This window comes from Pezoporus occidentalis, unplaced genomic scaffold (genome assembly GCF_034315485.1).
Source record: "Pezoporus occidentalis ecotype Australia unplaced genomic scaffold, CSIRO_AGI_Poc_V1 ctg37, whole genome shotgun sequence".
Classification (NCBI taxonomy): domain Eukaryota; kingdom Metazoa; phylum Chordata; class Aves; order Psittaciformes; family Psittacidae; genus Pezoporus; species Pezoporus occidentalis.
Window position 1 is genome coordinate 114,637 of NW_026915691.1, and position 16,068 is coordinate 130,704.

At 55.5% G+C, this 16,068-nt stretch overlaps 2 protein-coding genes across 5 annotated transcripts in view; both read left to right on the forward strand.

Moving 5' to 3' along the window:
• KSR2 (kinase suppressor of ras 2) overlaps positions 1–8,233 on the forward strand; it is an 82,838-nt gene extending 74,605 nt beyond the window's left edge. For 2 of the 3 annotated variants that reach the window (XM_062631120.1, XM_062631122.1), the window contains 3 exons: positions 91–220; positions 1,416–1,549; positions 3,557–8,233. In XM_062631120.1, the coding sequence (XP_062487104.1) occupies positions 91–220; positions 1,416–1,549; positions 3,557–3,563 (271 nt within the window). In that variant the 3' untranslated portion in view covers positions 3,564–8,233. Of the gene's footprint in view, positions 1–90; positions 221–1,415; positions 1,554–3,556 lie in introns of those variants that run through there. The other variant, XM_062631121.1, reaches the window with a different exon arrangement.
• A 4,711-nt stretch (positions 8,234–12,944) lies between these two features.
• Positions 12,945–16,068, forward strand: part of NOS1 (nitric oxide synthase 1) — a 77,779-nt gene continuing 74,655 nt past the window's right edge. Inside the window, exon 1 of one of the 2 annotated variants that reach the window (XM_062631128.1) lies at positions 12,945–12,983. The gene's annotated coding sequence lies outside the window, so the exon portion shown is untranslated. Of the gene's footprint in view, positions 12,984–15,160; positions 15,248–16,068 lie in introns of those variants that run through there. The other variant, XM_062631125.1, reaches the window with a different exon arrangement.

Here is a 16,068-nt window from a genome sequence, read left to right on the forward strand (position 1 = left end):
GAGAGGCGGCTGATGTGGAGCATTGGCCAGATGCAGCCCCTGGATGCCTCCCGGCTCCTCTCATCTCTAATCCCTTCTGCCTCCCAACAGCACGATCTGGTACGAGCTGCACGCACGGGAATGGCCCTTCAAGACGCAGCCAGCAGAGGCAATAATCTGGCAAGTGGGAAGCGGGATGAAGCCCAACCTCAGCCAGATCGGGATGGGCAAGGAGATCTCGGTACGTGGTGTGGGGCAGGCACTGGATCCTGCTGTGTGCATGGAGGAGGAATGGGATCTTGACCTATGGGTGGAGGGTCCCTTTGAAAACCACTCTCTGCCGCCCAAAATCTGCAAGCACAAAAGGAAGGGCTGCATCCCTGCCCTTGCTGCTGGTGAGGCTGAGTCCTGCTACTGGCACAAGCATCAGCTCAGCTTGCACGTTCTCTCCACCCCAGCCCTTTGCAAGGATGCAGTGATGGAGACGGGGTTCACATGGGATGGATGCATCCCCTCCACCCCAGCCCTTCACAAGGATGCAGTGATGGAGACGGGGTTCACATGGGATGGATGCATCCCCTCCACCCCAGCCCTTCACAAGGATGCAGTGATGGAGATGGGGTTCACATGGGATGGATGCATCCCCTCCACCCCAGCCCTTTGCAAGGATGCAGTGATGGAGATGGGGTTCACATGGGATGGATGCATCCCCTCCACCCCAGCCCTTTGCAAGGATGCAGTGATGGAGATGGGGTTCACATGGGATGGATGCATCCCCTCCACCCCAGCCCTTCACAAGGATGCAGTGACGGAGACAGGGTTCACATGGGATGGATGCATCCCCTTCACCCCAGCCCTTCACACGGATGCAGTGATGGAGATGGGGTTCACATGGGATGGATGCATCCCCTTCACCCCAGCCCTTCACACGGATGCAGTGATGGAGATGGGGTTCACATGGGATGGATGCATCCCCTCCACCCCAGCCCTTTGCAAGGATGCAGTGATGGAGACGGGGTTCCCATGGGATGGATGCATCCCCTCCACCCCAGCTCTTCACAAGGATGCAGTGATGGAGATGGGGTTCACATGGGATGGATGCATCCCCTCCACCCCAGCCCTTCACAAGGATGCAGTGATGGAGACGGGGTTCACATGGGATGGATGCATCCCCTTCACCCCAGCCCTTCACAAGGATGCAGTGACGGAGACAGGGTTCACATGGGATGGATGCATCCCCTCCACCCCAGCCCTTCACAAGGATGCAGTGATGGAGACGGGGTTCTCATGGGATGGATGCATCCCCTCCACCCCAGCCCTTTGCAAGGATGCAGAGATGGAGATGGGGTCCTCACAGAGTGGATGCTGGGCACAGGGGTGGTGATGGAGAGGCACTGGCTTAGGTTTGCTCAGGTTCTCGCCCTGTGTGCCTGCAGGACATCCTTCTCTTCTGCTGGGCCTACGACCAAGAGGAGAGACCCACGTTCACCAAACTCATGGACATGCTGGAGAAACTGCCAAAGCGCAACCGTCGCCTTTCCCACCCCGGGCACTTCTGGAAGTCAGCAGAGTAAGTCCCTGTCCCTGCTTGCCCTTCCGTGTGCCATCAGGCAGCTCTGCCTGTACTCTTCAGGCCCCCACTGTTACAGCCTGAATTGGTGGTGCTGGTGACAGGGGTAAGCTGCAGGTACATTGATGGCATGCGGAGAGGCAAGGATGGGTAGGAAGAGTGGTCACAGAGTGCTGTGCCTGTGCTTGCTCTCACTGCCGTACTGGCTGTCCTTTGTTGGGGTGACAAAGCCTGTGGAAGTAGTTGGAGATGATCAGGAGGAGCCTGGCAATGTGCTCCACCAGCACCAGAGGAAGAAGCAGGATAGGTCCAAAGGGAGGCATGGGGACATCTCCACTGGGGATATCGTAGGCTCCATTGCATACCTATTCACTATGCTCAGAGCAGCTTTCCTGCCGGGGAAGGTGTTTTTTCTTTCTTTTGCCCAAATTTAACCAGTGTTGGGGGGGATGCCCTGCTCAGCAGTTGCAGCTTCCAGTGGTGGGAATGGTTTCTTCTCCTCCAGACAGCTCGTGGCCACGTCCTGCTCTGTTTCATTGCTTTGCCTTAGTCACTTCTCTCTGCTTCAGCAAGCGCTGCGTAAATGGGTCCCCAGTCAGGGTTTCAGGATCTGGTTTGTTGGTAACAGCAGGCAAAATGCAGCAGAATCACTTAAAAACTCATTTTCTTCCCTTGAATTCATCATATTGTGACAAATAGGAGCCAAAGCCCGATCCGTGCAGGGGTTGCGTTCACAGGGGGATATTTCCTTCTCCTGACGTGCATCCCTCTGATCATGGAGGCTGGAAATGGGGATGGAGGGAGGCAAAGGTGAGCTGAGGGAGAGAAGTGAGAGTGCTTTCAATTGCTCAGAGCATCCCTCTTGGACCTCACCGAAGGTTGGAGGTGCTGATTTCTCCTCCCACATCTGATAACCGATCTCCTGCTTCGTTATCTGTGTGCCAAGCGCGGATGGCCCTGAGGTTATGGGTGCTGATGCCACCTCCCATCCCCATGTGCTCCCGGGAACAGCACAAAGCCCCCAGTCAGATGGAGCCCGAATCACCCTGAAAGGAAGCTGTTAATTAGCAGGGAAGTTAATTACCAAGCTGTGCTCCGAGCAGGCACTGGGGCAGCTCAGGGAGCTGGGCAAGGAACACTGAAGGATGCTGAACCCCCAAGCAGCAGGCTGTGTAACTGCCTCGTTGGGCTTGGGAGGGGTTTTGCCATGCTCTGCCTGCCATGGGCTGTGGCTGCCCGGCAGCTTCTCCTTCATTACCAGTCCCCTGGGGAGGGAGGATGCTTCAGTTCAGCACGGAGCTGCCTCCTTCCTCAGCTGCTTCAGACACTGCTCCCATGTTATGTCCTGGCTTCCTCATGGAGTCCTGGCTGGCACAGGGATGAGCTGGCTGTGGTACCCGGGGGCTCTGCCATCCCTGCATGAAGGGGATGGGGGGAAAAAGCCCCTCAGGCATCCTGTTGCTTGGAGAGCAGAGATGCCCAGGGATGCGGGTGAGGTGTGTGGTACCCAACAAGCCCTTGTTCCTCCAGATTATACTGAACCTGGGAGCTGCTTGCACCAGGAAACCCCAACCCGGGCTTGTGGGGATATGCAGGAATGACAGCATCCCATGGTGCCGCTGCATTCAGGGCTATCCCCATGTTAAACCCCTTTGGGGAGGTTTATTGCAATGAGCTGCCCTGCCAGAACCCAGTGCTGTGGGATGAAGCACCCAGGATTGTGGGATGAAGCACCCAGTGTTGTGGGATGAAGCACCCAGTGTTGTGGGATGAAGAACCCAGTGTTGTGGGATGAAGCACCCAGTGTTGTGGGATGAAGCACCCAGTGTTGTGGGATGAAGCACCCAGTGTTGTGGGATGAGCACCCAGTGTTGTGGGATGAAGAACCCAGTGTTGTGGGATGAGCACCCAGTGTTGTGGGATGAGCACCCAGTGTTGTGGGATGAAGCACCCAGTGTTGTGGGATGAAGCACCCAGTGCTGACTCTGCTGCGTTGTTCCCTTCCAGGCTGTGACAGGAGGAGTTAAGGGACGGTGCCTTCCTCCCCCTGTGGTTCTCCTCTTCCTCTCCACTTCCCACCCTGTGCTACAGAGGAGCAGCGAGTGCCGCAGGCCAACAGCAGGATGGGAATGAGCCTCTTCCCCTGCAGCATTCCATCCCGTGGAGCCTCTCCGCAAGGGCTGGAGGAGCCGAGCCGGTGGCCGAGGCCCGGCTGCGGTGGGATGGGGACAGCGGGTGGCTCTCCGTGCACATGAGGTCGGGGCTCGGGCCGGTTCCCTGCCAAGCAGGGACAACCCTCGAGGCAGACGGCTTCAATTTAACCCCAGGGCTCCTCTGATCCCAATCAGCATGGTCAGTGCTCACGATGCTCGGTTGGGGAGGGGTCGCTGCTTGGTTCTCGGTGGGTTCGTTTCATTTTCTTTATCATTATTATTATTTTTGATGAAAAAGAAAGGGGGAAATGTTGCTGATTCATGAGTTCAGAGCCAGAGCCTGCTGGGGTCCGGGAGTGCTGCTGCTATTAGCTGCCCCCCGTGGGGAAATGCATCTGCAGAGCTAGAGCTGGAGGAGTCCTGCTCCCCAACGCCTCTGCAGCCCCTTCCTGGGCAGTGGTGACCTTTCACAAGTGGCTTCTCTACCTCCCGGCCATGACCACTTATGTTCCCCTCTGGGTCTCCCTCTTGGCAGGGTGCTCCTCCACGTTCCTGTTAGTTTAGCTGCTAGCCCCAGTGCATATCTCATCACTGAGCCATTCCCTCTCTTCCTCCCTGGCACTGCTTTGCTCCTGGTTTCCGTCCTCACTCCCGAAGATGCTGCTGAAGCCCTGGGTTTGGGGATGCTCTGGAGCAGGGCAGAGCGGGTGCAGTTGGAGCTGGGGTCCTTCCCCTCTCCCACTGCTGTCCCTGGGCTCACTGGTAGAGCCAGGGATGCAGACAGGCTCTGGTGGTGCAGAGCATCTCCCTTTCCACCCCACAGACATCTCAGCTGAATGAGCAGCCATCCCCAGGACCGTTTTCCCTGCATATTCATCTTCCATCAGCCAAATCCTGGATGTCCCAGAAGAAAATGCTCTTTGGGCAACGCCTCGGAGCTGGTGTTGCCATCTGAATGCTGTGTGCTGGTATTTCCCTCTCCTCGTCAGCTCGGATGGGCCCTTGAGTCCATTAGATGAGCTGTCAAGCGACAGATGACAGCAAATTGCATTTTCAGGCCCTTATTGTGCGTAATTGCTTGACAGGAACCATCCTGAGTAATTCAATTGGAGGCTAAGTTAGCTTTAATTTGGAGACATGGCAAGGATCTCCAAACTAACCAGCCCTGGTTTGTTTGCTGCTCCTCTAACTCCCCCTTGCCGGCGTTTGAACCGCTTCAGCATAAGTAAATGAAGATTAGAAACCTAATTGCAGCTAGGAAGAGATGGAGCTTTAATTGTGCTGGCATCTACAAAGGTGCTTTTATGGCTTCAAATCTGCACACGTGCATCTGTGTCAAACCTGAGGTGGGCAGGAGCAGGGGGTGAATCCGGCCTCCAAGCCTGCTGGAAGAGGGTCTGTCAGGAGGATGCTGTTGCTTCTGGGACATTTGCTGTGCCATGTGGTTACATGGTCCATCTCACTCTCGGATGTTTTGCATGGTATGAGGCAGGAATCACCTGCTCCTGGCTCTGCTGCTGCTGGGATGAGCAAGGGAGGGCAGGATGAGGCCTTGGCTTGAACATTTGAGTGTTAATTTGTGCTAATGACTCCCTGCACCAGGCAGCATGGGTGGTTTGTGGTCCTCTGGGTGTGATGCTGCAGAGCTCAGTGTAGGTGGCTGAGCATCATCTCATTCTAGTGATGACAAAGGATGCTCCATAGCTGCTCACCCTCTGCCTCCTCCACATCCCACCTCTTCCCCTCTAACACACACAATCACACCATGTTCTTCATCCCACCTCAATGCCCTCTCCTGCCTGTCCTCCTCACCCCAACCCTCTCCTGCTGTCTCGTACCCTCTCCATCCTCTGTGCCTGTGGCAACATGTGCTATAAACCTTGCACTAAGCCTCTCTGAGGCTTCACCAATGCCTTCACTGAAGTGGTCCTGGGGTCTGTGGGAGGGAGGATGCCCCATCACCAGATTTCTCAGCTGCCAGGGGTTGCAGGGAGGTCTCACCATGAAACCCTTGATTCCGAACCACATCCTTATGGAGCGATCACTGTAGAAAGGCCCTGTCCTCACTCAGTGGTTTTAGTTTCTAAGTGAACTTCCAAGGTGAGCAAGAGGAATGTGTTGGGAAGATGAAGGAGGTGATACCATGGGTGATGCTCCACCCCAGGGGTGGCAAAGTGCTGTAGCCTGGTAGACATTGTGCAGATCTATACTGGAAGGTACAGCATCAGTCTTGAAAGTCTTACTGTGAGTGTACTCCCTGTGCCCCAAGCCCTCTCTTTGCTGTAGCGTCTTACCTTGACGTATCCCCCCATGGGGTCTCACCAGCAGCTGACAGATGCCAGATCAGCCAACACTCAGGAATAACGATAGGCATGTTGGTTTGGCCACCCCACGCCATCAGGTCCTCACCAGGAGCACAGGGCTCTCTGCAGCAGCCTCAGCCAAGTGTTTCTCCCTGGATTTTGGGCATCTGAAAGGAGCTGAGAGCTCCAACAGCCAGTAAATCTCGCCAGCTCTTCCCTCATCTCCCTTCTCTACCCCCCCCTTCCCTCAGTGTAGGGTCTCAACAGGGCCACGAGCAGAGCTGTCGCACAATAGTATCGATGGAAAAATAGCTGCCCTGCACTTACCATAAATTAGCTGAGAAGAGCAGCTCCTTCCCTTCCATTCAGCGCAGCAGCGGTTGTTTATGCAGCCGTGTGATTTGCATCATGCCGCCTTAGTTTTGAAAGTCTTAATTATTTTAAACAACAAAACCGACCCAACGAATCCTACTTTTTGTTGTGGGGTTTTTTTTCTCCTTTGTTTCTTTTTTTTTTTGACTCCCACTCTGTGAGCTTCATTTTTTTTTTTTCCCCAGTTTAAAAATATCCAGCCCTTCAGCAGGGAGAGAAAGGAGAAGCTCTCCACAATGCCCTCTAATAGGAGATCCGAAGGAGGGAGCTGGTCCATCCGGTAGCTCAGCTTAGCTGCGTGAGCTAGAGGAGAGACGGGCTATTTCCAGATGCGCCGGCTGGGAGCTGAGCTGGTTTTAGCACTGTGGTGTTGTAAGCAGCAGCTTGAGACGTAGGGAACCATCCCCAACCCCAGGTGCATCCCCGGGCTCTTGCAGTGGAGCAGCCCCACAGTCGTGATCTCCTGTCCTGGTCCTCCAGCTCTCAGCTGCTTCATCCTTCCAGCCATGCTCCGAGGCTCTTCCCTGAGCTCCCCTTTATCTTGCTGCTGCCTGAGGGGTATTTCCCCATCATTTCAATGCTCCTGGGGAATGCTGTGTTTGGGGCTGGGTGGTGAGGCCATCACCAGTGATGAAAGTGGTGGTGCTGCATGACCCCAAAGCACTATGTCCTTCTTCGGCTGCTCAATTACATCCCCTGGTCCTGCTTCTTCATCTATCCACTCCCCCCCCCCCCCAAATTACCCTTGCTGAGCCATGACCAGCCTGTTCCTGGGGATGATGAGCTCAGGATCCAGCCCCATGGCTTTTATCTGACCATGGCAGGAGCTGAGATATGAACCTTTAAGACAGATGACAGGCAGAAATGAATGTCTTGGAGGTGGAGGAGCTGCTCAACCTCTGCTGGATCCTATGGAAGAGTTGGTGCCTATGGCTTGCTCTTGAGCTATGCTAAGAAGGGGGCTGTGGTGGAGGTGCCATGAGATGTTGTCTGCACCCCCAAGTGCCATGGGGAGCCCCAGGTTGAGCCCTCCAGCAGCCGGTGCTCTACTGGGCACCTTTTCTTTCCTTCCTCCTTTCTTCACCATTTATTTATTTTAATTTATATTTGATTTTATTTATTTGAATGGTGACTCTTTGGGAAGCTTGGTCAGCTGCAAAAGCCGCCTTTAACTTCTGGCCCCTGTAAAGTACGCTGTTACATTTTCTTGTACATAAGGTATATATAAATATATATACATATCTCTATATGTATGTATATAGATATATACATATATAATGAGCTCTAACTCCTGTACAGTTTCCAACTGAACTCGATGGCCTGCTTTGTTTTCTCCGTGTTAGTTCTGACCGTTGCAGAATGAGCTGACTCTCATTTCCTTTCTCCCTCTTTCCCTTTTCTTTTTATAAATATATACATAAATATATATATCTATTTTGTTGTCGTCGTTGCAAAACTCTCGTCACTGGAACAGAACAGTTGAATCTGGTGCAAAAAAAAACCCAACAACAGGAGAGAAAATATCACCCCACAAACCGACAAGGGAAATGGCTGAGAAAGGCACGATGGATCTCCCCGATGTAAATTTGTACAGTAACATTTATAACGTTTTCTACACTTGAAGAAAGTCTTTATAATTTCAGCTGTCTGACTGAGTGCGACTCTCTGTGACCTGCAGAAATGGATAGCCATTTGTTCCCGTGGTTTCTCGTGCAGTGTTTGGTGAGGTGACAGTGTATGAATTATTTATGCCAATAATAAAAAACAACCAAAACCGAACCCAAAAAGCACCTTTGCAAAACCATTGCACCCCTGTGCTGCTCCGCGTCCCCGCGCCGACGGCTGCTCCTGCCCTCTCCTTGCTCCACAGCGGCATCGCATCGCATCGAAGGGATGGGGTGGGACTATTTGTCTATGGAGGGCTCTGGACCACTCCCCCTCTATCGGAGCCTTGGGAGCATCTTAGTCCAGTGATGCTCAGGGGGCAAACACAAGCACTGCTGAATCCCCCTTTTCCTATCTCCCACCATGTCAGCTCACAGCTGAACCCTTTGCGAATGATAAATCACTGTGAACATTTGGATGGGAGCTGCAGGGAGATGCGGCAGCCAAAAACATGGGAATTGGGCAAATGATAGGACCAGCAGCAGATAAATCTCTGCATGGCTCTCAGCGGAGGGGCTGGGGCTTGGGTGGCTTCTAAAGGGGATGCTCCTCCCCAGCCAGGCCCCTGCGGGGATGGCTGAGCCTGGTGATGAAGCACTGGAGGCTCTTCACATCTGCTGCTTGCTTTGTTTGCTTCTCCCATGCTGTTTTACTGGGGGGGGGGGCACCATCAATCTGCAAAACAGCCCGGTGGAAAGCAGCGGCGTGTTCGCCTGTGGGGCTGATGCGGGTGGGACCCGATGGCAGGCGATGGAGGGGTTGTGTTGCTTCTCCCCTCTTCTTCCCTCCTCGCTATCTCCCAAGTGCTTGAGAGGTGAAATAATGATGGCTCACCATTAATAAACCATGAACACTCAACGCTTCTCCTGTCGAGGGCTTTTCATCTTTCAAAGCCTGCAGGAGCTGGTAAGCAATTAGACCAGGCACATTCCGAGCGGCGAGTGGTGATGGGGCTGGCCAGGGGGGTTTTCCTGGGAAAGATGGAAGGGGGGTGCTGTGATAGGGCCTGGGTCTCCCAGAGAAGAGAAAACAGATTTGGGGATAAAGAGCCACCACTTGATGCCATGCCAGGGACTTTGTTACGCCTCTGGCTCCCTTGCAGGGTAAATGGGCTGCTGGCTGTGTCAGTGCCGTGATCTCTTGCATATATGCAATAAACAGGGGGATAAACCCTGCTGGTGATTCCTCTGGTGTAAATCTGGAGGGCTTCACCAGTCCGGGGCATAACTGGTTGCCACTGGTGTGTAACTGGGCTCCAGCACTCCAGGGACAGGGTGGCTGATTGAAATGCCAGCAGCAGCACAGAGCCCCTGCTGAGCCCAGCACAGGGATGCTGAGCTCGCTCCTGGCTTGTGCCTGATGAGATGCCAGCACCAGAATGGGGATAAATGTGCAATATATCCCCAAAACCGCCTTAAAAATGGTGCTGGCAGCTTAGAAGCACCTCTGAATACGTATCTGCATATACACGCTCGTGTGTGTGTACCAGAGAGCCACACGAATGCACACACGTGTCTGTAATCTCCTTCTTGGTGCTGATGAATCATGAGCCATTAATATTTCACAGCAAAGAATAGATGCAGGGAGTGGAAGAAGAGCTAAACCCCAGGACGTCGCTCTAGTCCTCCTGCTGCTGCTCTCAAGCAAGCCCATGGTGATGCTGAAGGACCATGGGTTGGGGCTCAGGGTGGGCATTGCTGCCACTGGGGTGCTGGGTGGGACATGGGCACAGTGGGGCTGCAGCCAGCCTGGCTGATGGGACTGGACCCCATTGTCAAAAGGGCTCTTTGCTTTGTGCTAGTAACCCTTTTGGGGCCGGCTGTGAGGATGGAGAAGGAGGAGAGCAGAGGATATGTGTGTTTTCAGCAGGGAGGGTGGCTTCAGAGGTGTCCATGTCTTCTAGGTGCTGCTTGGGTGACCTACCCTCCCTTTGGACACACTGGGGCTTATATACATTTATCTTCCGTGACTGCCCCAAAATTAAACATACACTGAAGCATTTTATTGATCTGAACTTAAATAAACGGACATACGGGCACCAGCTCATGCCCTCTTCATCGGGGACTGTAGTGATAGGACAAGGGGCGATGGGTTTAAACTGAAACAGGGGGAGTTCAGGTTAGATATAAGGCAGAAGCTCTTCCCTGTGAGGGTGCTGAGGCGCTGGCACAGGGTGCCCAGAGAAGCTGTGGCTGCCCCATCCCTGGCAGTGTTCAAGGCCAGGTTGGACACAGGGGCTTGGAGCAAGCTGCTCTAGTGGAAGGGGTCCCTGCCTGTGGCAGGGGTTGGAGCTGGAGGAGCTTTAAGGTCCCTTCCAACCCAACCAGTCTGGGTTCTATGGTTCCAAAGGATGGTTCACCTGGATCTTAAACCTGGACACCAGCCACAAGCCTCTGCTCACCATGGGGACCACTGCTGGCAGGTTTGGGCTCCCCTTTTCAATCTGTATCGGCAGAACTGGGAGGAAAAAAGGCTAGCAGGGAGCCCTAAACTTGGAAGGTGAGGACAGTGGCCCCCAGCCAGTGTTTTCACCAGCCCAGCACCATGGGGATTTTGGGGGGGGCTGCACTGGATCTGCAGAGCAGAAGGGCTGTGATTCAATGCAGTGCTCATGCTGTAGCTGGAGCCAGGATGGGGCTAGTGGTGGTCCCGCATCACCAACCCGGTCCTGCATCACTGACCCAGGTCTGGACCATCCTGGCCAGGGCTGGTTCTCCCCAGGGTGGCTGCAGCCCTGGCACAGGCTGGGGCTGTGGCAGTGCCCCACAATGGGGCATTGTTTGCCCATCACAATTCATCTTTCCTCCCCAGGCTTGTCCGGGCTTTCTCAGGAGCTCAATGAGCCCTCACTGCTGGAGCACAGGGCTGGGCCCTTCCTGGGGCACCAGGGGTGGGCTGAGCCCCTCATAGCCACCCCAGCAGGGACTGGGTGATGTCAGGCACAGGCTGGGGGTAAAGCCCAGCTCCAGCCCTGCATTAGGGTTCCATTTGCTCCTCCTGGGGCAGCCTGAGCCAGTTCCACCATGGATGTGCCAGAGAGCATCGTGGGGGCTGCAGGGGGATGTGGCCACCCACCCGTGACCAGGATCATGGCTCTGATCAGGGCAGAAAGACCCAGCTCCTCAGTGGGATCAATGCCAGCCAGGGTGGATGAGGAGCTGCCCGGGTTCCCCTTGGGGTCCCTGTCCTCTCCTGCTGGGGCAGGGGCTGCCCTGGCTGAGCTCCCCACGGCCCTGCTGTCCCATTGCTCAGCAGATTCCCTTTCCTCACCTCTATTTTTACGCTGGGACAGAAACCTGACCCCCGGCTGCCTTGCCCTATGTCTGGAGCCATTACATGAGCAGGACCCTTTCCTCTGGGCAGCCCTGGGAAGGAGGAGTGATTCCCAGGTCCCGGCTTTTAACCCTAAGCTTCGCACTTGCAGCCTCCTACAAGGATTAAAGAGCCAAGCCGTGCCCTGGGCACCACCAGGTATTAAAACTGGCTGAGGGCTTCCCCGTGCCTCCCAGCTATTTTATTCCTTGTTTTCCTGGGGCAGGGTGGCTTCGTGCGCCCGTACAGCAAAGCCCAGAGCGGGGAGGGAGCGCAGGGCATCCCCTGGCTGTGTTGTGAGGGATGGGTCTGTGGTGCTGGAGCTCAGGGCTGCGCTGGGCTGCGCTCCCCTGGGCAGCCAGCACTGAAAGAGCTGTGGCTGGAGGAGAGGGGGTCCCACTGGGGGGTGGGATCAGCTTTAGGGGGACATTGGGGATCTTCCTGTGAGGGTGCTGAGGCGCTGGCACAGGGTGCCCAGAGAAGCTGTGGCTGCCCCATCCCTGGCTGTGTTCAAGGCCAGGTTGGACACAGGGGCTTGGAGCAAGCTGCTCTAGGGGAAGGGGTCCCTGCCTGGAACTGGATGAGCTTTAAGGTCCCTCCAACCCAAACCAGGCTGGTTTGTGATAAATAGCTATTTATCTCAAGGGCTTTTGCAGCACTTCATTTGCTGGCTGCTGCACCAGGGGTGTTTGGGGATGCCCAGTGCTTGGGAACCATCTGTCCCTCTGTGTCTGTTGGCACCATCACCACCAACAGGCTCTTGAGGCCCTGGCCCACATCCCTAGGGGATGCAGAGGGAATGGTGGTCACTCCCAGGCTCATGGGCACTGGGATTAGAGTGGGGCTGCTGTCAGAGCCCTGGGTTGGGTTTCATTTGCTGGTGGCTATTTCCAGGCCTGCCCCAATGGGGGATAACGCTGGTGGCTCTGTGTGTATGAGATAAAGTCATGGTTGCTCCTTCCCCAGCCTGGCCATGCTGCTTTCTCTTTTGGGGTCTAACTTATGCACTCATCTTCAGCTGCTTGTTCCAGCATCCTGGGTGGGGATGGCTCCTTGCTTACCCTTGCATGGGGGGTTTGCTGCTTGAATTAGCCCATAGCTAATCCTACCACATGGTGATCAGTCCCTGCTCTGTACCCAGAGCTCCCCAAGCCAACACACGGGGCTGCTTCTGAGTTCATTCTGTATTTACAGCAGTGAATACACATTGGTGGAGCAGCTACACCATGGCTCTGCCAGGCAGCATTGGCTCTGCATTGGTTTTGCAGCCTACACCCCATGAATCCCATTTACATCCTTAGGGATGCGGGGAGACTCCGGGCAGCCACCATGCTGTGAAGAAGCAGATTTTAGCAGAGAGGATCCCTTGCTCTGTGCCTGGGTAAATGCTCCCAGTGCTTTCCCTTGGCCCTGCCCTTGGGCTTGGCTTGGAGCAAACCTGCCTCTGGTGCTGGGAGGAAAATGGATTGCCCCATTAGCAGCAATTTCTCCCACACTTTAAATACAATGCGTTGGCAAGAGAGGGGCCTTGCGTGCTGCTCACCTACATGTGTGCTCACAGCCTCCCAGGGAGCACCCCGGGACTGCTTTTCCCATGGGAACAACACCGTGGCCATCCAGGACCCAGTGGTGAGTGAGACTTGGGCTGGTGGGTTGAGACCCAGCCTGAGTCTGGGCATGCCAGGGGGCTTGGGGTGATGCTGGATGGGGTCCTGCTGTGGGGATGAGTGCTGTGGGCTATGTGCTGGGTGATGCTGTGGTTGATGGGGGGGATTTAGGGGCTGGGAAAGTCACGCTCAGCAGTTGAAAACTGTTGAGGAGGCTCAAAACACTCTTGCCTATGGAATTGAGGTGGGAAGACAGGATTTGCCTTCAGGTGCTTGGGAAGCTATAAAACAGCAATTGCCCCAGCCTGTCTGGCTGCATCCCTAGGGCATCCCTCTAGGGCTTCCTCCTGCACTGCTGGAGGTGCACAAGCCCCTTCTCTAAATGCCTGATTATAAAAGGGGCCTGAACATCAGGGCACAGCATCCTTTGTGACCGCCCTCTCTTTGTTTCCATGATCCTGGCAGATGTTTGGGAATCGATCCTGGGAATGCAGGGTTGGGAAGCCAGAACCGGGGGTTTAAAGGCAGAAACATGGAACCGCTCTGATGCTGCTCATGTGAGGTGGGATGGGGATTTGCTGCTCAAAAGTCTCCTTGTTGGTAAATGGCCCCAGGGCAGAGCAGTGGGGACCGACTCTGGCTTTGGAAGAGGAAAATGCTGGGTTAAATTGCTCCCAGCCAGGTGAAAGTGGGGTTTTGCAGGCAATGGTGAGCAATAGGAGGGTGCGTGGGACAGGTTCCTGCTCTCATGAGCAGCATCTGAGTTGCCTTGGGATGAGAAGGGCTCATTGCAGGGACCTGATCCAGGTGTTGACAGTGATCGGGGCGGGATGCGACTTCTGAAAACTGGTTTGATTTTACAAGGGTTTGGGTTCCTTGTGGTTGAGCTGAGGCTTCTGGACAAGAGGGCTACATCCATGCTGGTGTGATGTGTGGGTCCAGCGCATCCCTCCCTGCTCTGGGCTGGGGGGACTCTTGTTTGGTGTTAAAGTCTCTTCACTTTAAAGCAAATTGCCTCTTTAAAGGCAAAGGGAAGCTCAGGGGCTTTGCAGCAGCCAAACCTGATGCGGAATTTAAGGTGCAGCTCTCTCATTACTGGGTGGATACTGGATGGGGCGATTGGAGGGGACAACAGGGTCCCTGGTGATGATTTAATCTCTCAGCACTGGTTTAGTTAATGCAGTAGCTCTTAGATGAATCCTAATTCCCTGGGCACACCTGACTTTGCAGCACACAGGGGCCGTGGTAAGGAGCCTGCGGGCACCTTCCTGCTCCCCCTCACTTTGTAGCTGAGGAAAATCAATGCAAAACCCTTCAAGATGCCTGAAAAGACATGTTATCTCCTGATCGAGCTCAAATAAAACCCCACCTCAGCGTCAAGGACAAGAGCTCCTTGCCTGCTCTTCTGGGGGTGCCTTAAAAACCAGTTCTTGTGTCTATATGTAATTCCTTAGGCTTCAGGCTAAAAGAGACTTCCTTGTCCTGGCTGTGGTGTGGAAGCAGCCTTATTGTGCAGTCTGTGCCTTGTTCTGTGCTTTGCAGAGGGGAAGGTCCTGATGCCCTGTAGATGTGTCCCTGGGAAGCCTGTTTCTGCAGCAGTGAGGGGCTGCCGGGCTTTCCCCTTCCACTTTTCCCTATTAGCTGGGTGTTGGAATTCAAACCCGAAGCTTTTTTTCTCACCCTTTCCCTCCTTCCCAACCCCTCCATTTGGTGCAAGGGAGAAACAAACCCCAAAGCGCTAAAGGCACTTGTGCCATGAGGTGGACGTAGAGCAGCTTCCACCTGGGGAGGTTAGAAGTTACTCAATAACCAAGCTCCTCCATCCCCTGCCAGTCACTGCTGGGGACTTTGCACCGGTGCCAAGTGCCCTGCGGGTGCCGTGGCCACCCAAACCCACAAGTAAACCGCCCCCATCCCAAGGCTGGGGACCCCCAGGGGATGCTCTGCCTGGGGCAATGGGCAGGGCGGAGGGTCCCGTGCGTGCTGCACGGCCCTGGGGAGGGGACGAGGACACGGCGAGGCCCGATGCCACCGTGGGAAAGGCGGCGGGGGCCGCGCAGCCGGCTCGGCGCTGCGCTCCAGCCCTCCCGCAGCTCCCCCGCAGCAGAGCCCTTTCTGCCGCGGCCCGGAGCCTCCTTCCCTCGCTGCCGGACGGCTCCGGAGCCATGGGGCCGGGGTGCGCCTCTTGGGGCTGCGAGCCCGGCTGCGGGCGGGGGGCCCTCGGCTGAGCGGCGGCAGCGGAGGTGAGCGGGGTGCGATGCGCGGTGCCCGGCTCTCTGCGCACAAGTAAGGCTGGGGACACGGGGGCACTTGGGGGGGGGGGGTTGGCAGTGAGGAGGCATGGAGTGTGTGTGGCCCCACACATGGAGGGTGTGAATGTCTTTGGCTCCCACTGAACAGAGGGGTTTCGAGGAGCAGGAGCACTGTGGATTATTCGGGATGGGATGGGGAGGGAGGGCTGCTCTCCCCCACGTCTTTCCTGGTCTCTTAACCTGGGGATTGCAGGGGGGTCACTTTTTGTCTCCATTCCCCCCCCCCCCCCCCCATATGCTTCATTGTTCCATCTCTCATGTTTGGCCTTGGCACAGTGGGCAGGGGGCTGCTGCTGCCATCAGCATCCCTTTGGAACAGGAGGCTGGCAGCTCCCTCGCATCTCTGGGGGACAATGGGCTGGGGTCTGCGGGACCATTTTATACACTGGAAGCCTTAAAAGCCCCTCCCATGTGCATCTTGCTGCTCTTTGGGACGTTCGCCTTCTCCTACATGCCACAGGCTGGCGAGGCGTGCTGCGCCTTGACTAACCACAGCGTGTGCGAGCACGGGCACAGCGACGAGGGGCAGCCGGGGGGCACGGAGAGGAGAGGAAGGAAGGAAAGAAAGCAAGCAGCCGAAGGGGATGGGGAGGCACCTCCAGCCTGTGCAGCAACATCTGTGGGGAGGTGCGAGAGCTCCTTCCTCCAGCACAGACCTCATCCTGCATCGGCACGCAGCTGCTCCAGCTTCCTGGGAAGTCCTATTGATGCCAAAGCGACGAGGGGGGGGGGAAACAACTGAAGTTATGGGAGGCTGCGTGCGGCTGCAGATGCGGGGTCCTTATCCACCACCCC